The 26,448-nt window shown below is 37.5% G+C and overlaps 1 protein-coding gene across 1 annotated transcript in view; it reads right to left on the reverse strand.

The window, feature by feature from the left end:
* The window catches only part of COL25A1 (collagen type XXV alpha 1 chain), a 289,300-nt gene that overhangs the window by 66,460 nt on the left and 196,392 nt on the right, over positions 1-26,448 (reverse strand). The window contains exons 8-11 of the mRNA XM_052681793.1: positions 16,483-16,554; positions 15,504-15,611; positions 11,756-11,791; positions 1,828-1,854 (exon numbers count right to left, since the gene is read on the reverse strand). Of these exons, the coding sequence (XP_052537753.1) occupies positions 1,828-1,854; positions 11,756-11,791; positions 15,504-15,611; positions 16,483-16,554 (243 nt within the window). The remainder of the gene's footprint in view (positions 1-1,827; positions 1,855-11,755; positions 11,792-15,503; positions 15,612-16,482; positions 16,555-26,448) is intronic.

Genomic DNA, 26,448 nt, shown 5'->3' on the forward strand with positions numbered 1-26,448 from the left:
CTATCCTTTGAAGCCTATCGGGTCCTGAGGCCCAAAAATCAGTGCAAAGCATTTTTCCCTCTGCTTACATTGGCTGGGGGCTTCACTAGAAGCAGACACCTACACCCAAAGGAAATACACCCAAAATGGATGCATGTTTACCAATTAATAGAGTTGAGGAAATAATGGATGGAAAAATCCTGTGAAACAAAAAAAAGGGAAAAAAAAAAAGCTTATGAGTGCTTCAAAAAATATCCAACACTTAAGTGCCCAGCAGTCTCAAGCTCACAGCAGAGCTCTAAGCCAGTAATAAATAATACACTGACATCTCAGCTCGTGACCATTACCCTGAATGCTTTCTCCTTATTCCCAAAGCTTTCACTTTGGCATTCTGGTGCCCCTATATGCTGGATACATGGTCATGAATGCTAGCCACTGCAAATGGCTAATACAAATTCTAGTGAACTTTTCTGTTCATTCTGTAAACATTTTTTGTTTAATTCTTCCAGAAACTTGTAAGAAAAGGCTCAGGAGGGCATTATGACATCCGTCTGATCTCCTTGTAACAGTTAATCTTCCCAGGGACAGTCTCATACAGCTGCTGACTTTTCTTATGAAACATGAGATATCAGAAAGTTTAAATAAAATGGATTCTACCATACCCTTAACCAATAAATGTTTATCATAAATTGAAAAGCTCACCAGAACATGTTGTGGGTTGTTTGTTTTTTTTTTTTTTTTTTTTTAATGTTGTACATATAAAGTATCCCACTCTGCTATTTCCTGTAATGTCAATTTCAGAATCAGATGAGCTGATGAGCTTTACAATGTTACATTCTTGCATTGCTAAACATGAAGGGTAACCTTCTCCCTCAGCTTGTAAACTGTACAGCTCACAGCTGACAAAATCCCATGGATTTACATGCTCTGGGATTACATTTTTACATATCAGGAGGCTTTTGTTTCTTCAAGAAGTTCAATTTTAACAGATTCAACCAAACCTTCACTTTAAATAATATTTTAAAAGAAGAAAAAGAGGTGACAGCTTTGCCACATACATAAGTACTACTTATTTCTTTCCCTTCTTTTTTCTTTATACAAATTAAGCCTGCTCTAATTAGATATCTTCCAATAACACTTATCTTTTGAAATCAGTCTCAAAATGACCTGCCTTGGTGGTGTGTGGGTGAGATGCTGGAATGGTGCCACTTACTAGCTGCTATTGCTGATATACCTAGGACTGTTTTAATGGTGCAGTACCATAAATCCAAAGCTCACTCCATCAGACTGAGGCAGTCAGCTTTAATGAGTGCAAATAACGCTGAAAGCTTCCATAGGAAGCTTTCATAGGAAGTCAGATCTCCGATTACCAAAGGAACAGGAAGACAACAGCAAACCACCTGAATACAGCCAACTAAGAACCATTTATCAGCAACACCTATACCCTTTGTTTCTGTTGGTCAATTTTTTAGTCATATGGCATTGATCTACTTGAGAAAGGACATGCATTCAATCAGAAATTCTATCCCTCCATCTTTCACAATGTTTCACCTTTGGTTTCATAGCTGTGCCAATACATGAATACGAAAATTATAGCAACCTTTTCACCTGAAAGTTAAGCAGACAGATTAAAAACATTCTGCCCTGCATTGCTTGAACTTCCTATGATAAGGAAAATGAGAAATCTTATGTCTAACATTATATGACTACATTTTACAAAAACAAAATACCACGAAATAGCATCTAAATTAACAGATTCAAGGTGGTGTGCAATAGCTAATTCCATTCACCTTTTCTACTTACAGTTTGGAACCAGAAGCTATAACGGTATTGTTGTTTATACTATACCTTTTGTCCTGGAGGCCCTTGAGGTCCCTGTAAAGAGAAAGAAAATGTAATTACTCTAGCCAATTTAAACTTCAGTGCCCAATTAAAACCGTTCCATTGTGTAAGTATTCAGATACTGGAATGAAACCAGTAGAAATTTTCTGCATCGACAAAAAGTAAAATGTTCTACAGAAAACGCAAATGGATCTTTTCTCTTTTGGAACAGATTTTACTTCTAAGTAGAAGATTCAAACTTCCCCCTTTCCCAACATCTTCTCTTCCATTCCATCTATTTCTTCAAATACTGACAAATCTGTCAGCATTAAAAAGACTGTAGTTTTTCTTCTTCTTCTGATCTAACAATCAGTTGTGGTCCACAATAATTTTTCTGCTCGGCAGTAAGTTTTCCACAAAAACTTGGCTTATGCTACTAAGTTTTTACTCTATTTTTAAATAGAGAAGCATTAGCCTCTCTATAGTTTCTAGATCATTAAAGGTATTGAAATTTATTTCTATAGCTTAACCAACATGTGACCTGTGCCATCAGCCACAAGTAAAAAAAAAAAAAAAAAAACTTTCAAAAATCCTTAAGAATTCTCTTGGAAGTAAAGAAGAACCATTGTATCCTTATGATCTGAGAATGCAGGAATACCTAAATCCAGGAAAGGTTAGCTGCTTAATGTCTTACAAGAGTGAATTTCGTTGATATTAGTTGGACCCATTTCTCAACTGGTATCTCTGAAGCACCCAATTCATTTGTGGCCAAAAAGGGAGGCATCAGGGAAACAGAACAGCAAAACATGTATATGACATCATGTCAGTCTGTTTTGATTAAATCAGACCACATTCAGTATGGTCATCTACTCTTTTCCACATGTTCCCACAGGAGGTGCTCATGAAGTTTGTGTGTGCTGAAGCAAACTTAAGAGAGATTAATTCTGACTGTGTCAAGTTGAAAAACAAAAAGCCAGAATGGGAGAATTCAGCTTGTTTTGATGTTTGAAAAGATAGAAGAAGAATTGATGTCAGAACAGGAATTATTCAGGATTTCACCTTGAACAACAGGATTGCTGCTTCAAAATGGCAAATTTTGTATTTAAGATAGGGTGAATATAGGTTAAAACTCCCTTTTTTTTTGGTAGATCCAGGTGGTGTTGGAATGTTGTCCTGATGCAACATTAAACTGGTAACACAGAAAAGCTCCACTGCTTGTAACTGCTGGTACTGGATTCACTGTCTTAGAAAAACGAGGATCTTGCAAGCATCTCCCTTTTTCAAAGGGACAGATTTTGCAAATAGAAAACCATCTGCGATATACAGAATGACAGACTAACTTTCTTTTCTTTAAAAGGATGTGAAAATAACCAAACACTCAGATCTGATGATAATTAGAGTGATAATTAGTGAATAGAGTGATCACCTGCTTTTTCTGACTGGAGAAAAATCCCACCAGCCCACTGCATTTCCGTAAACTGCTATTTAAATCTCTTTTTTCAGTATGTACCTGAATTCTAACTCTAAGATATATCCAAGGATGAGGGCACCTGTAATAGTGATTATGGCAAATGAACAGCCTATTACCTGAGCACCACTTGTAAGCAGTCTCCAAGAACACTGGAGACAGGGAAGAAGAAAAATAAATGAAAAAAGTCAATAGGATGTTGCTAGGTGAGAGTGGCCTACTGGGGAAGGAACCGAACCGTGAATATAACATATTCCATTTAAACAGAATTTTTCCCTTTGTTCTAGAAAATGAAGAAAGTTTCTTTCAGTGCCTCACAGCATGGCAAGTGATGAGCCAGGAATCTTCCCTTTTGCCAAGAAAAATACAGGTTTGGCTATCATCTTAAAAACTCCAAGAAATTCATGTTCAGTCTACAGTTTACCCATATCACCGTTACCAAAGTAAGCTCCAAATATCCAGTCCCTGGGCATCATTTTTCTTTTGACTTTTATTAAGCAGTTCTACTACGTTAGCTTCCATCAATAGGCCAGAACAACTGAAGACTACTTCATATTTCATATCTGTTTCTTTTATGTGCATGGAATAAGTGCTTACTCTTCAGTTTCCAAATACATAAGAAGCTAAACATAATCTTTTGGAAACACTCAGCTAAACCAAAACACCATTTGGAAACCTTCAAAACAAAGCTACTATCTGAAGGTGAAATTGCTACTCAGTTATTAGGAACATCCCCCAAAGTAAACTGTGAAATGTGTTGCTCATCTGAGTACTTCTGCGCTTAGAGTCTGCAGCTGTCAACTTGTGGGATGGATTTGATTCAAGGTATTGCAAATGTCTCCAGAAAAATCTCCTTCCCTAGAATTTTCCCTTCAATGCTGCTACCATTCCAGCTCTTCCAGAGGACTTACTGAATAAGAAAGTATTTTCATAGAAGAAAAATCTTGCCTTCATTGCATTTTTAGAATGGATGATTCAGAGAAGAGCATTAGGCACTAATCATCAGTTATTTTAAACAATGAGTAGTTTTCCATTTCTGGTACTTAAACTTCACTCAGACTGGAAGTTACTTTCATGTCTCATGACCTCTGAGCTATTACACCACCTGATGACCAGCACAGTCCTCAAAAATACAACTACCTTCAGCAAGCTAATTGCAATTAAAAGCTTAAAATGACACATTTTACAATTTACACACAAGAGTTTCTTATTCTGTATGTACTCAGAATGTAAAATAATTATATAGAATTGATAACTGCTAGAGAATCCAAGTAGAAAATGGGAAATGCAATATGATCATGTAGGGTTTTTTTTCCTTAGCATTTAGCAATTAGCAATTGATCAGAGGAGAGCACTATATATATGAAAAATCATGTCATCGATTTGTTTGAAATCATTAATTAGAATCTTTGAAAATTACCTTTGTTTCATACATGCACTGAGAAACTTCAGTTGAGCTGGCTGTAAATTTTGGTCAAGAGAGTTGCCCAGAACAGGAAAATAACTAAAAATAATAAAAACCATTTTAAATCTCTATTATTTCAGATATCCTGATCACTTCCTAAAGCCATTTTCTACCTTGTGTAACTGATAAACTACCTATACAGATATCACAAGCAATAGCATGGGTTTACTGAAGTAGATTCTCAAGTTAATTCCTCAGTTGGAGAGTAGAAAAAGAAATGGCATCGCTCCCAAGAAATTCAATAACTATTCATGTGTCTCTGGGGATGGAGCATTGTCTGATATGTACCTAAGTACTTGGAAAAATTGGGCATCCAAGGATAAAAAGAAGTTTTTAAGTGTTCTACGAAAGAAATGAATTTTCACAATGAATGCCATTCTTCAGCCACTATTCTCAAGGGATCTACAGAGCTTCTTTCATATCAAATGTTAGCATTACAGAAATGATCAAATGAAGTTACAGCTGGATACGCTCAGGTGCCTTCACTAACAACTACTCAAAATTAAAAAAAAAAAAAAAAAAAGGAAAAACAGCGGAAAAAGTTGCCACAAATGTAGTCAGAGCAAATTCACTGAGTCCAGAACTCTTTCTAGACATCCGTTTATATGTTATGTTTTCCTTTTAAAGTTACTTTGCTGCTTGTGCTTTAGCAAACTGCAAAATAAGAAATATTCTGCCCTGCAAGTGTTAAAGCTGCGGTTCAAAGACACAGTAATTCAGGGTGTGATACCTCACAAACAGCCTCCCTATGTGTTTTAATTTTCAACTTCAAGTGGCTCAGTTGTTAAATATTTAAATAAATATATGACATAGAAAGCTTGGAGCATTTTCCATTTGCAGGTCTGTGCCAGATGTAATGATTTGTTCTGTGAGGTGTTAGATGTCAAGGACAGCAAGCATGAACACCAAATGAAAATGCCTAACAAAAATATAATGAGAAAATCAAAGTTTTGGTGTACTGAAAAAATTATAAACCAAAATACATCACAATAGAGCAATACATTCATACTGAAACTCTTATTCCAATGCTTGGTAAAAAACAAAGAAAAACAAACAAACAAAAAAAACACCCCCCAAAAAAAACCAAAAAAAAAACCCAAACCTTTTTTTTTTTTTTTTTTTTTTTTTTTTTTAAGCTTTCATACTACCTTTCTAAAGTAAAAACTCCTTGTAATAGAAGGCCTTTATAAGATCTGTACCTACATTTTTATAGGACAAAGGAGCTACCAAAACTATACCTGAGAATGCATATTTCCTCTTTGGTACTATAGGAATCATGAAACACTTCCTTATTTCCACAAAGCTGAGAAAGAAGAAGAATTTAGGAAGGGAACTTAAAGTAACAAATGTACATGCAGAGGAAAACCACAGGTTTCGTACACAGCATGCATCTGCCTTTCCGAGGAGCCTCCGTATTGCCCGCTGACCCCATTTGCTGTGTGGAACAAGGCATATAAATTAATTCTGAAAGTGTGTTCTCGCATGGTTGAGGAGTGTTTCATAAAGATTGTGATGACTGGAGTACTACTATCAAAGCATATAATGCTTTAGCATTCATGAATTGCCTGAATTTAAAAAAGACTGGCTAAGAAAACAGATCAACTATAATGGAAATTCATATAAATTCTCATTAAGCAGTGGTCCCATATGCTACCTTAATTGATTAAAAGTGCGGCAAAAGCTATTAATTAGTGCTCAGGCAGAAATCCTCATTGTCGTCGCCTTCTTAGTCATTGTTCTGACATCCCAGACAACTGTCACTGAAGTACTGAGATTATAAAATCCCAAAGACAATTTTCCCTAAGACTAGCTCTTATAACTTAAGGCCAATGAATCTGCATCGGGGAAAAAAATAAGTACGTGCCGTAGGAGGTGCAGGCAGAGATTCTCAATTTCAGCTGCTAGTTTTTGGTAAACTTTCACATCTAGACAGCTTGAGAACCACACTTTCTAAAATTTACTGTGAACATGTCACCAGAATGAAATAAACAAGGCTGCTGCAGAACTCTGGCCATGGAAAACAAATTCACAATTAGCAATTTCCCAGAGGAACTATGAGGATTCACACCAGCTGAGGATCTGTCCTTGGTTGTTGGCCTGAGAGGCTAAACTCAAGCCAGCAGCACTTTCCAGCCAGTTCTGGCTGATTCCCCCCCTACTCCTTCCTTTTTTGTTTTTTTAAACCTCAGATGAAAAATATATATTAACTCATTTTAAAGATGTGAGGTTTTATAGATTTGACTGCAAAGTTATGCTCTTTCACCAACTTTCAAGTATATGACAGTATCCTTTGGAAGAAAGTTCTCCCTATACTGAATAGCTAGTAAGACCACTAAGTCTTTTTTTTTTTTTTTTTTTTTCTTGAACTCATGCCCAGCAAGTATGTAAAAGCACAAAGCTGCTACTCTGGAAAACAATACATCTTAAGTAGAGGGATTCTGCATTTGAGTTAATCATTAAAGGATAGATTTCTTTTGCAAAGAGATATCTTTACCTGAATTCTTTGCTTGTTCTAGACATTCTGTTCATGCAAAACATCTGTAAAATTACTTATGTATCTTTAAAGCCAGTTTCTGGAGAAAAAAAATATATATTTTATTCAGAGACAAAAAGCAGTTGACTCGTACACTGAACACAGTTCAACTGACTAATTTTCCAAGGAGCTGAAAAGATGGCAAATTTTGATCCTCCAGAATCCTATGGCTATGCACTGGTTTAGAATAGTTCTAAATTAAAAGCACCAAGAGCGTTTTGGAAACAAAAACAAAAAGCAACATCAAAAAGTTACCATATGGAAATTAGAAATAAAAATAGCCATGCACACCTTCTGTTCTATTGCAATATGTGAATCTGAATCTGTGATATCAGTGTCAGCGTTTCAGGTTTCCTGTCATTGACTACACTTATAATAAAATCACCAGCACTCTGAAACCAGAAATCCTAGCTTCTACCTACAGAAGAACCACAAACACTTTTATGATCCATTCTGAAAATAGGAAGATAAAGAAAAAAAGCCTCACGTGGTACCAGGAAGACATGGCAAATGACATGGGAAGGAAAATGTGTTATAGGAGGCAAGACACAACTTTACCAAAAAGGATGAAAAGCTAAGGAAACTCCACCAGTCTTCCCTCTGGCATAGAAGACTTTTTTTAGATCCACATAACATTTCAAAACTTCAAACCCTTAGCACCACACCTCACTGCTTGGCCTTCACGTGACTCCATTCTGCACAGAGGAGCAATACCTTCTACTCTGGCAGAAAGTAGACCTCAAGGGCTTTCTAGAGTCCTGGAAACTAGAAAAAAAAAATAAAAAAAGTAACTAACTAGGCACTCTTACACTCTCTTCTGACATTAAAGATATATACACTCAATTCTTCTTAACTTAAAACTAACTTTGCTCACTACTCAGCCCTAAAAGTAAACAGATTGTTCCTAGCATAAAAACAAAGTGACAGAAGACCTTGCAAACAGCAAGACCCCACATCTCAACCATGAGAACAACAGAAGGTGACTGGATGCTGATAACATGGGAATATTTTCAGCAAGGGAATAAGACACTTGCATAAGCAACAGTGGGTTTTCCCAACCCTCTCTTCCTATCACCTTGAAGTAAGCCACTGTAGCAGAAATGCTAAGTCACAACCTGAACCAGTGATTGAACACCTTGGGGGAAGGCAGGGTCAACCCAGGGGCGCTCAGGTGTATACAATGTACCTGAGGGTCCAGAAAGTGTGGGGCCAGGATCCACCCCTTCCCAGACCTCATTAAAGTGCTGGCAGAGGAGGTGAGAGTGTCTGTCTGGAGATCCCTTTGCACCTCAGGCTTCTGAAAGTAGGCAGCTGCTTTTCTTTATTTCTGTGCTCGTAGCTGTTGCATTTGAGCAGATCTTCACTTACCGCACCCTAGGACTTTGCTGCTCTGCTGTCATTGCTGTGCTTTCCATTGTGTTACACCCACTTAATTTCTGAAATAAAGAAAAGCCATTCCCTTTCTTCAGAGAAAATTGCACAAATTGCCCTGTGCTATAAAGATGAGTTCTCTTACGGCAAAGCTGAACTCAAACAAGAGATCTCATTGTCATTTTCTCTGTCTGGTCCAAGCAAACCTCCCCTGCCTGAGGGGGAAAAAGTCCTGAATTGTTACTACTGCTTTCTCTCCCACATCTAAAACATGGTTATTATTACTTTTTTTCTTTATTGACACAGAACTTCAATAAAATTTGAGGAGAATATGGCAGCAGAGTCTTGGTGCAAGTTGTTGTGCTAGTACTAGTGCTCCTGATTTCCTATTTGACTGAGCAACAAGAACATGGATGTTCCTGGAACTCCAAATGCATTAAAATGATTTCAACTTTTTGAGAATCAAGTCACATGTTGCTTGAGTAGGTCACAAGCTACTCAAGACGTGTAATAGGTTTGTGTTACATTCTGAGACGCAATCTGGAAAACATGCTGCTATCTCATTATCTACCATCTTTTGCTCTTCAAGGGTCTTATTCCATTCCTTCTAAAAAGATAAGACAGAAAGCTAAGTAATTTCAAGCTGTGTCAAGTTTTTCCATTTGAACCCTTTTCCAAGGCTAAAACTGAATTTACCAGCTCTAGTAACATTCTCTGCATTCTCCTAGAAATACTAAGGGATGTTACTGAATGTGAGCATAAATCACTTTTGACAGAGAAAAGCTTCTATCCCACTGTTATAATCTAGAGGTCAGGCCTGCAGTTCTTTGCTTGAATAGTACCAGTGCTATTTAAAACTGCTGAGACAGTGATCCTTTAGAATACAAATAGCCTTCAGTTTCCACCAACCTCAAAAAGTACATTGGAAATTTAGGGATTGTTTCAGGGCCATCGGTGTTGTCCTTGCCTGTATCTTGCCTCTATCCAGAAGAACAACCAGAGTGCACGCTCCAGTACTTGGCTTCTTACTGGAAAAGCTCTGGAAACATCAATAATCCCTAAAAGGTGGATTTCTAGGAGATTAGCACTCGTAGTACTTTTCGGAACCCATCTACCTACCAGATCCTTCTTCACACACAGAAAAAATGGAATTTAACTTGGACTTGAATAGCAGTGTGAAACAGAGACAACTCTTTACATAAGAGTTCCTGCGGAATTAACGTAGAAGTTCACAATTCACAGCTGAGATTTCTGCTGTAATTTTATTTGAAGAGATGGATGGATAACACAGGAAAAGAATTGCAGATAGGTTTGTGTTCCCTGTTTTTCTTTAGCATCACAATTCTACAGCATAACTGTTTGGAAATCAGCTACTTCTGCAGTAGTTCCTCAAATTTCAACATTGAGGTAAAGAGATATTCATGCAGAAATGTATGATGGAAGATGTCAAAGGAAACCAGACAGAATCTGTATGGATAGCTTCAGCACTTTTCACAAGGAAGACAGCCTGGAAATCTGTACTGGCGCAATGCGTATGTCAAAATAACCAAGAAAAATGAAAATAAAATGTCTCTCTGATAACCTGAACTTTTCTTGATCTACATATAGGTTAACACTCAAGCCATCATGTTGGCTTTTAGACCAGGCATTTGGAGCTGGAAACTTATGCAGTCTGGGTTTTTTTTTCTCTAGCTTACAGTTGCTGATATGATTTTTAAAATGCCCTTTTTCTCTATTTAAACACATCTGCAATTACGGACACGAAGAGTCCTGTAGCAGTTCTTTATTTCCTATGTGCAGATGACTAGAGCGGTGGGAATCTTCTGAATACCGCAAGGCTCTTTTGTTTTAAAGACCCTTGGGGATTCTGTGACCCTGATGATCTGGTCTTGAACAGAACGAAGACACTGCTGCACTAAGCGCAGTCCAGAGAGCAAATAGGAGATTACAATCAAAATAAGCAAACCAAAAAAGAAAATGCCCTTCCCAGCTATTATACATGCTATTAATAATAAGTACTCATAAACCAAAAAGAATGGAACAACAGGGAACACAAATGTGCTAAAACACTAGGTAGTACCTTTGGGAGATGAGATTTTAGCTCTGTTAAATTTTTATCTTGAAAAGAGAAGCTACAAAAAATTTAGTTTCCTGATCAATGGAGATACTTCAGAATCTCAATCTTTTCTTTCTCTGCTGAAAAACTTTCTTGGATTTTGTTAATCCAAAATGTTCTGCAAATTGTCAAGCTGAAGTATCATCACATCTGTTTAAAACTTTATAAATTCAAATAGGTAGAGTAATCTTATCTACACTGATGGCTAAGCATATAATCTTTCTCTTCAGAAGCGTTCAGAAATCAAAAGCACATGCCAAGAGCTACAATTATGTCACTTTGCATGAAAGAAAATAAGAATGACCATAAGCATTTAGGGAAATCTTAAGGGAAAAAATGTTTCACAGTTTTGGGAACATGTGACAAGCAGAAACCCCTGATGCATTATCCTGTGTCTGAAGCTGATTTACAGACAGTGGAGCTTCAATTTGCTTCCAAATGAAAAGGATTAATTAGTTTCTGATGCAACAGAAAACATGCACTCCCATATCTGAGTATTTGTAAAAAGTGCATTCATTTAGCTCCTATATTCTCCCACACATGATGAAAAGAAAACCCTCAGGAGATAATATTCTGAGAGTTTCTTTGCAGCATCTTCACTGTTATGTCAGGCAAAGGGCCAGAAAAATTGCTGAGATTTTGGCCATTTAAACAAGTAGATGGCTGCTGCACTGCTCCACAGTCTCAACGTGAAAACAGCTCAAATTCAGAGGTGGCAATAAGAGGGGCCATGAGTCAGGTACATCTGACATGGCAGTTTTTCCTCGCTGTGCCCTCTATACTTCTGCAACCCAAAAGGAAGAACTGCCCTTATATTATAGGCAACTGTATATTTCTAAAAAATTCTATTTTTTTCTTGGATTCTCTTTGCAAGCGAGACTTCAAAGACTCAATGACAAAGGAAGGCTAGGAAATACAATTATCAAGCTTTCTGGAATTCCACAGTTTAAGAAGCACATTTAAGTCTGTTAAAGTTTCTTAGCAAACTGAAAGAGTACTTACTGCCAATCCTTGTTCACCTGGCTTTCCTGGCTCACCCTAAAAAAAACCAACAAAAAGCATGAATAATTTAGAATAATTTAGCATGTCTTGAATTCAGTTCCTTGCTTAATAACAACCTCTTAAAAAATTCCATTACTCAACAGGTATGGCAGCTGACCACATATTAAATACACGCACACGTTTATATGTATATTTGCTAGAGTAATAGATCAAATCACAGACTTTAAGAGGCAAGGTACTACTTCACAATCTTTTAATGATGTAGTTCTTCAAGTAAAATTTAAACCCTGGTGTGCTGACTCTCAGCCCCTTAGTTCCAATCATAACATTCCACTTCAGCCAGTGGTGCTAAAGAACACAGATAAAGTTTTTTTCACATATGTGCTGAATCACTGTTTACATATTCCAGAATTAGTGTTCTGTGTCATCACCTCAGTCAGCAGGCATAACTTACTAATTATCATATTGCATATACCCATGAACAGTGACATTTTGAGGCTATGCAATAATTGTTTGTTTGTTAAATATTTGGATTGGTTTTCAAAATGGTATCCCTTCATTTTCCCAATTAATTCTCTTAGTGGGCACATGTCTACATGAAGCGAGGAGCTATCTTCACTTCTTCTTAAATGAATGTCTTCAACTGTCATTTGAGACAGTAAAATGGATGTCAAACCACACTGGCTATCCATGTGCTGTTGGATCAGCACAGCTGCAGGATCATCTTCATCAGATTTATCATAAAAGAAAACCTGCCAAGAACCGATGGGAACTGTTTTGATGCGACTGTTCTTGGCAACTCAACAGATTCTAAACTGCTTCTCTAGGTAAATGTGCTTTCAGATGCACAAATCTGCATCTGCAAACACACCAAAAAAACGGGGAAAGAGAAACCACGCAGGCACAGGTTTCAGACAGCAAATTATTCAAGGTTGTTGAACTTCTCAGCTTTCTTTGTAGCCTTGCTTATTTTTGTATACAACAATCTCACAGCATCACAGAAGCATCAAGATATGCCTATAAATGTTGGGAAGCATTATCTTTATGTTGAAATAATTTCAAAACTGTGTAACATTGTCTACTGTTTTATTACCAGTAAAAAAAAAAAACAAAAAACCAACAACAAAAAACAAAAAACAAAAACAACCCTGTTTTTTCCCTTGTGCTTCTTTTTTGACACTCTAAAAGTGCTGGTATCTGTGTGGCAGGAAAGCTCTTTTGGAAGGCAAGTGTGTACAGGTTCCAAGAGGTTTTTCTACTGACACCCAAATAAAGGCTTAGCAGAAGGATGCAAAATCCTCTCTCGTGCCCTTGATCTTCCTTGGTTCCTGTTAGACCTTCCGATAGGCCTAACAGCATTTCCCTCACATTTCTACCTTCAGATCTAAAGACTTTCTGTCCCAGAAACAAACATTTTCTCATCTTTAAAAAAAAACTTTAAGTGACTGGAGCAGGATACATGCTCCTGGCACGTGAGGTAAAGATAGCACAGACGGAGGTCTGTGGGCACAGATGGAGATGTTAGCACACAGACTGTTCCTCAAAACTGCTATGCAGAGGAACAGAAGCAATGATGGCTGCTGGAGATGCTCACCTGGGCCCTGTTATCTTGAGTGAGTTTCACAGGATGCACAGCAAATGTATAGGGCATGGACGAAGGCAGCGGTCAAAACATTTTCTGGAAGTTCTGGTAATAATAAGTACCTTGCTTAAAAGGAAATGAAAGCTTGCTTAAGAAAATGACTGCCATACAGTGGAGGCTGGCCATAGTAACGACTTTCAGTTGTAATGCTGCAGTGTTCCTATTTGTAATGCAGTATAACTATTATTTTGTTATTTCTCTCTTCCACACAAGCCTTTTAAAGATAGAAAGCTGGGACAAGTTTTCCTCTTGAAGCAGGACACTGAGAAGGAGCAGGATGATAACAATAGTCAGCAATCTGGTTTGATTTTTATCTGATTCTGAAGCTGTACCACAAATTGATTCTCCACAATGCTATGGGGCTTAAGATAACCACAGCTGAACGAAAAGAAACAAAAAACAAACTATAAAAAGAAACTCTCTCTCACCATCTAAAGTCAAAAATCACTACAGAACTATTATAAAATGGAATGACCTAATTGCATAAAATGCATTACTTCTGTCATGAGAAACACTATTGTTCCCTTTGCTAAGCAGCAAAAAAACCCAAGCAATCTGCAGTCAGACTGTGACCAGCAACACTAGCTGATTCTTCTAGCCTGTTGCATGTGATGTGAATTACAAAAATGGTTGCAAAACCATTAAAACTCTTGCAGTTTTAGAAATTGGTTGTGGTTTCAGTCTCACCCTCTATATCAAACCAGAAGCAACTCTGAACAGAATCAAATTTACCACATTAGAAGACTAACAAGAAATGAGCAGATAGCCAAAGTAAAGCATACAGTGAAAGCAATAGATTTTCAGTGTCACTTCACAACCTTGTGCTAGAAATTATCAGCCCAATGTTGGCTAACAGCAGGCCTCAACTAGAGTCATAGAATCATTAAGTTTGAAGATCACCAAGATCACCTCATCTAACTGAACTGTCGACCCACCACCAACATCACCAATTAACCCATGTCCCTCAGTGCTACATCACCATGTTTCATGAACATCTCCAGGGATGGTTATCATGTTACACTCTTAATACACCTAATGCATAGTCAATACAATTTCAAATGAGGCAGTCTCAAATATGGCTAGAACAGGAATTCAGGTATTTTCTTTCTTGGTTTTGCAGTGAAATTTTACGACTTTCTGTCCTGGCCTACAAAATGAACTATGCTTTCTCTCTGACAAAGTTGTTTCTTTTTCCAGAGATGTCTTCACCTTGCTAGTTCCTTATGCATCCTCTCAGCTGTGATCTTTACTTGTGACAGATGTGTTTACCAGATCTGTGCATTTGACATTTCAGCTGTCAAGTGTACTGCCTGTGATTCAGCTTCCACACTGACACTGCAGTGGGATTCACGATGAACAGAGAGATACGTTTTTCAAAAAGAAAAACATTTAAAAAAGGAGTATTAAAGAGGTCACAAACCATAGAGTCAACACTATATTCATATTTTGAAGAAAAAAAAAAAGTAAAACAAATTCTTGCATTTACCCATCTTTTTATGAAGTGTTTAATATCACATTATAAAATGCCAAAGCCCATGGGTCTGATCCTGCATCTAAAACATTAAATAATTTTCTGTATTCTGCTTATGGATCTAATGAAATACAGTGGATGAGTGGAAGAAAATTGTACTGTTAGTGTTGTGTAGAAATGGCAGAATCTCACTCCAAAATTTATCATACTTTTGGCAGCATTTAGCAGTTTATTATTCTGATTTCATAATTTGAAGCTAAGTCATTAGAAAGTGAGAAATAAAGCTAGCCTATGCAATGACATCTCACATTCAGCTTTAGCTTGAAGTCTGAGTGGGAACATTTGCTACTTGAAGAGGAGGCAGACCATTTTCGTACAGCTATTAAAACATCAGTGAACAACTCAGAAACCTTAGAATGTGTGGGAAAAAACTGCCAGGGGTGAGAGGCAAGAAACCTAGGTATTACTCTTGGCCCCGCTACGAACTTACTGCGTGTGGCAGAGGGACTTCAGGTGCACTGCGAAATTTATCTGTGGTTCAGCTTCCACATGTCTGACTTGCCAATCTTACCTCACAAACCACCTTTGACTGTTACATATTTGACAAAAATTTGGACACTAACAGACCAACTCACCGGAATGCCAGGCATCCCTCGAGGACCATCTTTCCCAGTATCTCCTGGGGGACCTCTGGGTCCTGGTGGCCCCGGAGGGCCAGGGGGTCCAGCTTGTCCTTGGTCCCCCTAGCATAACAAAAAAATAATCATGAGAAGTTTGCTTTAGAGGCATCCGCCACACGAAAATACATTTTTCCAGAAAGAACGCAAGACAAGTTTAAAGAAGCTACCGTGAGCTAAACACTGGTGTCTTTGCTCCTTAATGCAAAGACTGCACTTTGCCTTGAAGACCAACAGGTTGTACCTGTACAGAGCAAGCGGCCACAGAGTAAAAGGCTAAAATTGTAAATGGCTTGTTCTGTCACAGGACACGAACTAGAATTTGGGGTAGCTTTGCAATATTTGACTCATGCAGTTTTCCAGAGAGAGTAACCGTTTTCAATAAGCAGCTCTTCGTTTCCTGATTGGTATAATCATGACAAAGCTGAGGATTAAAAAAAAGTTGTGTGCCAGAAGTATACAGTTCGCCTGGCAACATTCCAAGCCCATCAATGTTATGTGGACAGACTTCAAATGTGAGCATGGAGAATAAGTGCTTTTCCACAGAGTCGCACAGAATTTTTCATCTGTTTTGGTGAGCTCTTTCAGAGTGATTATTAGCCAAATCCCTTAATGATTTAGACTTACTAATTTGTAAAAGACAATTTCCAAGAAAGTTGCCAGAACATGCAGCCTTTGAAAAAACACCAGAAATGGTGTTCAATTTATTTGATTTCCAGTATAGCACTGCAAGCCACTAAAAATGCTAACTGCATCTTAAATGTGGAGCATTTAGCGCAGTTACCCACAATATTTAAGCGTTAATTTCATTAACAATTTCTTAATTATAGGACTTTCAAATAAGCAACTTGCTATAAGAAGGCTTCCGATAAACAGGCACAGCAGAGAGTAAACTGAATGTAAGGAAGAACCAGATTTGAGTGAGATGAAGCACTACCTTAATGAGGCGGCGTTTAATGAGCTGCTGATCAGCAGAGAGAAACCCATGATTGATTTTAGGAAACACCATCTGATCAGGCAGGTGAGGTCAAAGGTTGAAGATCAGAGATGAGAGAATTGAAGAATAGACATCAGAGGCCCGAGAAAGAAATAAAGATATATTCATTAGATTTGTAATAGCTAAAGTTATATGAACTGGTGCTTCTGCTAGAGAGAAACTGTGCTTTTAGCGCTCTGTGAACTCATCATATACAGCGAGTTAATTGTCTAAGTCCTTTCTCCTCAGATTTCACAGGAGAATTCTTCACTTTATTTTTTTTCCATTATCTAGGCTCTGAAAAAATTCAGTATTTTTGCATTCTGTTCTCTCAGCAAAGTTTCTAGACACAAAGCACCAGTTCAACTTTCAGTCAGATTTTCTAACCAGCATATTGTGCCATGAACAATGGTGTCATTTTAATAAGGATTGGAGTTCCAGCTTGACCAGATTGCTCAATTCTTCCTGCTTAATTTGCAAACACATTTTGAAAAATCAGCACATACAGATTAAACTTCAGATATCTAACACATAACTGTTTCTTGATTCAACCACTACAGAGTTCACTGACATTTTCAATCCTCCTGTATGCCTCAGGAAAGCAGAACTACAGCAATTCTCATCTGAAAAATGAAATACTGACCAAGAAGAGCACACGGAACATGGGTGCTGCCAGGGGTAGCGCTGTATGCAGTCATGGATTTGATCCCACGCTTTGCATCAGAAATACATACACCAATACAAAGGCAAAGGGAGTTGACTTAGGTCCACCATAAGGATTCATGGCTATCTTGTAGTAAGAGTAATTTTTTTCATGTGCACTTTTATGCTGATACAGAGAGACCTGACTGAACAGATACATGTCAACCACAAACCTTGACGGTGAGGATCTGATTACTGTGCAGAGCAGCGACTGTGGGGAAGCCTGGCAGACCCTAGGGACACAGCACAACATGGTACAAAACAACACAACACAAACATCACAGAGACAATTTACTGACAGACAAACAGAACAAACACTATCTTTAGTATACCCCACATCGCCTACTGACAGGAAACAGCCTCTCTGTCATATGGGAAACAGAATTAAGTTTGCACTATAGGTGTGTGGATGTTGTTACTTCACAACAATATAAACAGATTATTAGAAGGAGCAGTTGCATAGAGATGACTCCTTAAAATTATAGTAAATTTTTGGGATTGTTTGACAGTTGTTAGGCTATCAGCCAGCTGACTGCACAGCTTCTCCATTACAACATGCTACAGCCCTTCAAGACAGCTCTGCAGAAAGCTTTGATTCTGGATTGCTGCAGAACTTGACAGCGGTGACAGGGAATTTTGAGGCACTTTGTGTAATTACCATCCTGCTCCTCACATTCTGTTTTACATACGACATTCAGCACATAAACTGATCGCACATACACAATTGTAAACACTGAACAACAATCTACTGATAGATCTGGGGGAATCCACAATGGCCAAGGTCAACATTTTCAACATATACATAAAGGCATTTTCATAACCAGGGTAATATTTGCCCATTGAGTGCTGTATGCTGCATGTGGTCTCTCATATTCTACTCTACCCACATGTGCAGAACTTGATACAAAAAAGGAAGATGTGGTAATCAGAGCCTGCTGAGAGAGCTTTGCTCTCACTTCAGCACTATTCTTGTGCTGCCTTCTAGGGTGCAAATTAGACTTCCTCATTAAGCTGAAACTTTGTAGTGTTAAGCAGGATAGTCCTAAAGAATGAAATCCCTAAGGCCTCTAGATACAGCACCCTATTTGAGGCAGAGATCCTTAAAGGTTTGTCCATGGAGATCCAGGAAACAGCTAAGACATCAGGCTGAGGCATATAGGTAAAACAGTCTGGTATGCCTAAGATCCCTATGTGCATGGACACAAGTGTCACTTCCACGGCACAGCCCTGCTGTGATGCCTCAATGTAGGTGGCTGCAGAGTTGCACCTGCAGAAGGGAAAGTTGCACATAGCTCTGGCTGCCAGACAAAGTGGCTTTCTTAAGTCCTATGTCAAGGCTCTGATGGGGCAACCCCTGTGGCCAAGGGGCAGCATGCTTTGCAGTCCAGCCAGACTCGTGGAAAGCACCAACAGGGAACAGTGGCCTGACAGCTACAACCATCTTTCATCATTACAAGTAATTGTTCTGTGCATCTCTACCTGCAATCGTATCAAAGATGTTCTGGATCACAAAGACCACAATGGTCTTCCTCCCCAGCTCCCCTAAGAAGGCAGAGTTGCATTCTGACGCACACAACATGCCTTTGCTAGTGCAACTTTATTCTTGATACACACTGGTGAAACAAGAGGAAACTGAGACTGCAAGTGAATCCCATCCAGTCAGAGGCAGTTTTACCAGCTTTCCCACTTGGTTCTGATGAACCTGACTGTGGCTAACTGCATTGCTTGATGACCTGAGATCTCCTCTTTAGAAACAAATAAAAAGAAAACAAAGCCAAAAAAGGCTAAACCACCATACATTTAAAGAAGCTCATTCCTGAGACATTGCTAAGGCTGAAATGATACACCATTTAGAAAACAGATGTATCAAGTTTGCATTTATCTTGTTATGGAATATAAGTTAAAGAAGTTATTAAATGGTACTGTGCCAGAATCTTTACATCTGTGACTCATTAGTCCTGCTGTGTACATAGTTCATTCCTCTTCAAGCTAAAGCTACAATACCCCTGTAATGGAAATGGGTACAAACAAGAAACCTACAGATCTAAAATTGGAGCAGAAAACAATAAATTTTAGATGCTTTTTTTTTCTTTTTTAATTGTAAAAGGGATAACCAGAAAATCTTTTAAGCGCTTCATTTTTACTCATTGTTGCATAATAGTTTTTATAGAACTGTATTGAGGCATATTTAGAATTTGACTTTTTTTTTTAAAGGGGGAAACTCAAAACTTATATTAGGTTTGATTCATTTCACGACGAATACAGAAAAAAACCCTGAGAATTAATTCAGGAGATTCTCTGCAAATGTTGTTTTGCTTTTTTTTTTTATTTAATAAGTGAAAAAGTTTTGAAAGTTTTGTGTAGCTCCACAAACAAACATTTATGTGGAGCACTTCCCAATCTGTGTTTTCAATGCCTCCCAACACCACAAAGACAAGTTCAAGAGTATACCAGTACTGTAGGTTTGTCAACATAAACAAACTACAAGAAAGAGAAACGATCTCCTTCAGCAACAACATCTTCTAGCATTTTCCAAAGTTGAAAAAAACTTCTTTCCATTTCCCAAAACTGATAATCTCAGAGCTAATGGCCAGAAAAATGTCAGCTTGGACCTAGATCATATTATTGTACGTAATAATAATTTCTGGAGAGATCAGAAATAGAAGAATACTGAATGGAACCCAGCAGAGAAATTATGAGTACATGGTTTATGCATGCGTGAGAGGTTTCAGAAGGCATTGCATCTTCTGGCATCCATGAAAGCTTATGTTGGCAAACAATAAGCATCAAAAAAGGCATAAAATGATCTACCCTTCCTACAAAATGAGTTCTCTTCCTTTCCTGTCACTCTGCTATAAATACCTCCTCAAACATCCCCTAGATATATGTATATATATTTTTCCTATCTAAAGTTGTTCTCAATGACAGATTCTGTGTTATTCAGTTTTCTCTTTATTTGGTTTCATTCTTGAACTGCAAATATGAACAGTTCTTGTTCTACACCCTAGGAGGCCCTCACAGAGCACAAAAGACTACAGCGATCAGTACAGACCACTGGACCACTAAATTCTGCTGACAACAGCTCAAGCTCACTCTGAACCACTAACTGGTAACCATTTCTACATTAACACATTTGTTGCAATTTTTGCCCAAATGCCAAGCAAAACACGATGCTTGGCAGAAACTAACAGGCCCGTGACCATATAATGCAGTACACTGCTTGCCCACCTGGAAATGCAGATAAAGACTGTTCATTCCCATGCAGTGGCCACTGAAAACACTGAAGAATGACAGACCCTCATACAATTGCCTGACTTTCGACTTTGGTGAAATCATTCTCCTGTAACATCCATCACAATCTTTAGAGACGTCACTCCCAATAAGAGTTCCAGATTTTTCACGCTATGTTCAACTTTGTGTGTTGGCCTACAGCAAAGTCTAGCCTATAAGGTTGTCATAGCCCTTCTGTATGACAGGTATAAGAGCAAACATCATTTTAAAGATTTACAGTAACACTGTCTACACTCCATTTTGAATTTTGCATTTGCTCAGCACAGTAAATGTCACAGTCCTCCTCAGGATTTTCCTTCTGACCTGCCAATAAACCCAAGCTGCACAAGCTTACATGTTCCTGTGAAGACATGGTAAATGAGACAGGAATTACCACCTGCTGTTCACTTGCACTTCCTAAGGTTACAGCCAGCTGCTGCTATTTCACATCAAATCACACAGGCTTCAGGCCAGAGTGGTCTTGACATCCTTTATGGCTGCTTTCCCTCCTCCCCAACACCACCTCCAATTCTAATTAATCCCTCAGACTGAGTGGCAGTCCTGCAGCTAATTATTTTACCTGCCCTGGGGAACACAATGTTTGGTATCACCCTATACAGTGCCATGGACTCTCAGCAGGAACTCTTTTATATAATCCCTTTTATCATAACCGCTGCTTTCTCCATCAGCAGCTCTGCTAAGTAAAACATTGCACCATAAGACAAGGATCCAAGATTTTTTTCATGTAGGTAATAATTCAGCAAGGAGTTATAATAGAATACATCATGTAATGATTCAGTCCTTGTATTAAAATAATAAAAGTATAATGTCCTACAAATTAGCACAAACTTTGACTAAAAACAGAGCATTGTAAAATAAGTGTTATTTTCTATAACGACCTCTATATTTTCACAGTGGACTCTGCCTAACACTATGCTCAGAAAGGACAAAACTGGATAAAGCTAGCACTTGGCTATTTTAGTTCTATTATTAGATGAATTTTGAGTGAGATAAACATCTTCTCCACACAACTCAGGAGTTCTGATGACTATCAGAATCATCAAAAAATATCCTTCTTGAAGCCATGCATACTCTTACTGAAGCTGGTGGTAAGCATCCAGTAAGATCCAATGTAGGCTGTTTTTTTTTCCAAAAACCATGTTGGTCCTCTTAGTAAAAATCTTCAGGTTTATCACATTCCTTTTCAAATTTCATACTCACTGGAGTTATAAAAAGCAGGTGAGTGGTTCAAATCACTTATATGATATTTATTAGGCCTGGAGGAAGCATTTTTCAAGAGCTGGCTTTGATCAAACTGCTGTAACTCAAGTGTTCAGTACTGTAATACTTTTGCGGGACAGCTGTCATTCTAGATGAAATGCCTACATAATGTTTTCTCAGTCACGAGACAGAGCTTGAGAAAGAGGAACAGGATGTACAGAAACTTCCTTCCTCACCATTCCTCTGGCATTACTAAAAAGGAACAAGATACAAACTGATGAGTGGTAAGTAAAGACATGCACTGCCTAGCTCTTAAGATGGAAATGACAACATCCTTGTCTTGAGAGCAGGTATGTGGCACTCTCTAGTGTCACAGCTGTTCTGCATTCCCCAGCAGTACCTCATGAGCCAAACATCAAAGGCATAGCTTGGCCCTGGAGAGTCATCCACTGCCAAAAGAATGCTCCTGAGAACTCTGAGCTGAGGCTCATCTCAAGTCTTGAGTGCTCCAGTGCTTCAGATCAAGTGAGCAGCCAGTGCAATCTGAGTTCCTTCCAAACCTCACTTCCCCGCTTTCACGTTAATGGAAAACAGCGGAGTCAGAATAGCCTAAAACGGGTCAATTTGTACAGATAAGTAGTCCCAGAAATTGACTACATAAACACCCCTTTTGATTTTTTACAGATAAGGTAATAAAGTCTCAGAATTAACTACTTAAAGGCAAGCTGGCATTAAACTAGATATTGAGAAGTTTTCTCTATGAGTTTGCTTTTGTCAGTGTTATCTTAACAGAAAGAATTGTGTAAGTTTTTTCAGCCTTCTTATTGTGGCATAACAGGAATATAGTTCAAAACAGTGGTTAGATATAGTTGAGAACTAGAACTTGCTTCTACACAGGACAGTGGAAAACAAACAACTGCATGGGTAGTCATATTGCTAAAGCGTGAACTTAATGCAGTACTGCTGCATTTATTTATATGTGAATTTATGTTTGAAGTAATGCATAAAAAAAGAAAATACACTTTTATACACACCTAACAATATCTGCTAAGGAACAACATCTCTGTATCACTACTTTTACTGCTTTTGACAGAATATTCATATAAAGGAAACCAAAGACTATTCTTATTATGAAATAAAAAGCTGGGAACAACACTAATTTCTGCTAGCGAAAGCTGAGAAGTCCTATTAAGGTAGATAAAATTCATGAGGAGTACTTATAGAAAAAAATAAGGTAAGCGTTGAGTAGATGTTGAGTAGAATATAATCAAACATCACCAAGGACAACTGTGGAAGACATTGAGAGAATAAGTTATGCAAAGTTACATTAAATTAACATAATACTCTGATTGTAACACTATACACATTTGCTTTGACAAAAATGTAGGATGTTGCTTTGACAACATGTTGAATAAAGACACGAACTAGGTGTCTGTTTGGAAACAAAGCTGCTTATTACATTGCTGATTTACATGCATTTGATAAAATTAGTAGTACCTCAAAAACTGGAGTCTTGCCTTTGGTAAGAGCAAGAAATCAGATTAATTTATATGCTACTACCTAATTTATGATGCAAACTTGTTCCTTTCTAAAAAAAAGTGCTAATCCTCAAATGAAAAAAGACTAAGTTTTAGAAGATGGCAAAGAGATGATGATCATGGGTTACTCATCAGTAAGCAATTAGTATTTCCTGATTTATGAATGAAATACTAATTCTAATGATGACAACATAGATTTTCCATTTATTGTCTGAAGGAGCAGGAAAAGACTCAAAATATTTCATATATTCCTTAGAGACATATTAAGGATAATATATGCACATATTATAAAGAGGCTTTATTTATTTTTCTCTGAAAAATAACAGGTCAAAACGCATTCCTTAGATATCTTCAATTTCCCTTTAAAATGAGATAGTTTATAAATGCAGTGTCCATAATGCAACAAGTAATATCAAAGTTTTTATTTACAGCCTACACTTACATCAACATAGGGTGTTCTGAAAGCACTGTCTTCTAATTATTTCCATGGAAACTACAACAAAGTGCACGATAACACTGTTTGATACAGCAGATTCCCACTAACAAAAAACTATTTTTTTAACACAGACGCCACGATTAGCCTATTGGTGCAGATGAGCTAATTGAGATGCGCTTCATTTTGTGGTGTGACAGCTGTTCACAGCCACCTGGAATGTGGTTTATCTTCCACATCACTATTGCCACTGCTGAAATGCACCCTGTGACATCGTGGGCCACCAAAATAAGAGGTGCTACTTTTGGAGCAGCCCTTTTATAAATCCAAATACATATGCATATATTTCAGTAAATAGTCTGCTTCCAGGCCTATGTTGTTTATGGTAGGCAAATTTTAAATAGTCTTCCAGCACAGAAGAGTAGAACTTGCAAAATTTCTATTGCAAAGCAGTGATCTCTCTTCAGCAGACAGCGAGTAAAGAGTTAATAAATTAAAAGTAAACAAGAGGGATGAAAGAGTTAAATAGCAAAGTGCATTATATCGCTTCCTTCATCTGTCTGGTTTAACAGTATATAAAGAACCTGTTTAACCTTCAAGACAATAAAGGTTATCACAATAAAATAAACTTGTGAAAACTTCTCCCCCCCTCTCCCCCTCCCTCCCTCAATTTAATCTCTTATGTTGCAGAAGTTTGAGAGATTTTATCAATTCTGTGCCAAGCCAGCAGCTGGTAAACTTTACTTAAATGAGAGTGAACAATTTTGTGAAAATCTTTTAGTTCGACTTCTTACTGTACTAAAACCAATTTAAAGCAACTGCTAGCCACTGATTTCTTGACCTGATAAAGAAAGAATCACTAGTGCATCTAAAGGACAGAAGATACTTGTTACATCAATTAGAGAAGGACAACAATAAGCTGATCAAGACAAACAATACTGGCCAAACTACTCCCAGACATTCACCTCAGGTCTGCTTCCATTAATCAGGGTACAGTCTCTTGCGAAATCTATAAAGGCTTTTTCAAACTGGGGTAGAGATCAGCAACTGGAACCAAGCAGTAGATTGATATCAGCATTTATTCTAATAGCCCAAAACCTAAAAAACCACCCTTTGTAATTTTGCCGTGGCTCAATATAATAATGCAAATCTGCATGACATATCACGGGGCCACATCCTCTACAAAAAGAAAAACATACAAAAGACTGCTAGTTTTGCATTTGACCTAAATGTTTAGTCTGCCAGATCTGATATAAAAATATTTAACTTCTTTTTTTTTTCTTTTTTTTTTTTAGTTCTTCAAAGAAGATCATGGCTTTTGAATGTACCCACTACTACCTTATCTGTGGTCTCATGAGATTGAAGCAGTATTAACCTGCTGTTCAAATTCACAGTCAGAGCATGAACTTCTACATCATCCACACTACTGGAATGCTGGTTTTGCTTACATATGGACCTAAGTGGATTACGCCATCTGGTATTAGGAACTACAGCCCTTTCACCAGTTTCTGTAAGAGAAAGACTGGCCAGCAGCTATTAATTCTGAATATCTAAGAAAACCTTTCAGATTCTTTTTTTTAAAAAAAAAACCCTCTCAAAAGAAAAAACAAAAAAGGTCTTTTATTCTAAAAATATATGTTTCTGCCTTCTACGCAGTATTTGGAGGGTTTTCAGTTCTGCTATTTTTCTAATATATAGGAAACATTTTCAAGAACATTTGAATTTCGAAACAGGTCAGCATACAGTTTGGGTTTCCAGGAACCACAAGAAACAAGTTTTGAAACACGTGATTCCTGGTTTTGCACTTTTGAGAATATTTCAGAAGGAAAGATCTTTTATATCTAATGACAACTGCTCAAAACTCAAAATGGTATCCTTAAAGATAAAACACAATATTTTTATGTTTCTTAAATGCTTTTCTTTCAGAAGAATTTTAAGAGCTTACAAGTTCCACTCTGACATGGAATATCCACATTTTATTTGTTTGTTTGTTTGTTTGTTTTTTTTGCTAATGAAAAATACTTGAGAAAAGAAAACAGCTTTTAAAAAGAATGAATGATCATTTTAAAATTTTGAAAAATGATTTGAAACAGTAAGATCTTTACTACATTAAGAACTAAATTCAAATAATATGTAAAAATGTCATAAAATGAACAAACTTAAAGGTCCTTATCTCTAAAAGATGAATCAGCTCTAAGATGTCCAGCACTTCCAGACATTATATCCAATTTGTTTGCATACTTGTCAAATCCAAATGCTGATATCATTCCATAGTCAATTACAGGTGCAACACTCCTCTAAAATACTATGGTATGGAGTCATCTCCAAAAATGTTTATTTGACTCAGGCAATGGTGAAATACTATGTGCAAAGGCAACCAACCACTTTTAAATATATTTAATTTCATTTGGAACATGACAGATAATTTACATTAATTACATTGTAAATCTCTTGGCACACCCTGAAGTAGGCTTACCCTGAAGACAGTTAACAGAAAAGATAACTGCTGTACCATGAAACAGTAAGTGGTCAGAGGCATCATAATACTTACTCAAAAAAAAAAAAAAAAAAAAAAAAAAAAGCAAAACAGCCAACCAAACATATAAACAAATAAGAAGACTGGGTAAATTAAGCTACATGCATGTTTCAAAAGAGGTACTTAATACAGCATGCATTGACTAAATAAACAGCGGGTGAAGCTGCTGCTAGCTCACAAGGTGTTATTCACCACTTCTTTCCCCTACTACTGACCTCACTTGATTC

The sequence above is a fragment of the Tympanuchus pallidicinctus genome, unplaced genomic scaffold (genome assembly GCF_026119805.1).
Source record: "Tympanuchus pallidicinctus isolate F22 unplaced genomic scaffold, pur_lepc_1.0 scaffold2, whole genome shotgun sequence".
In the NCBI taxonomy this organism is placed as follows: Eukaryota; Metazoa; Chordata; class Aves; order Galliformes; family Phasianidae; genus Tympanuchus; species Tympanuchus pallidicinctus.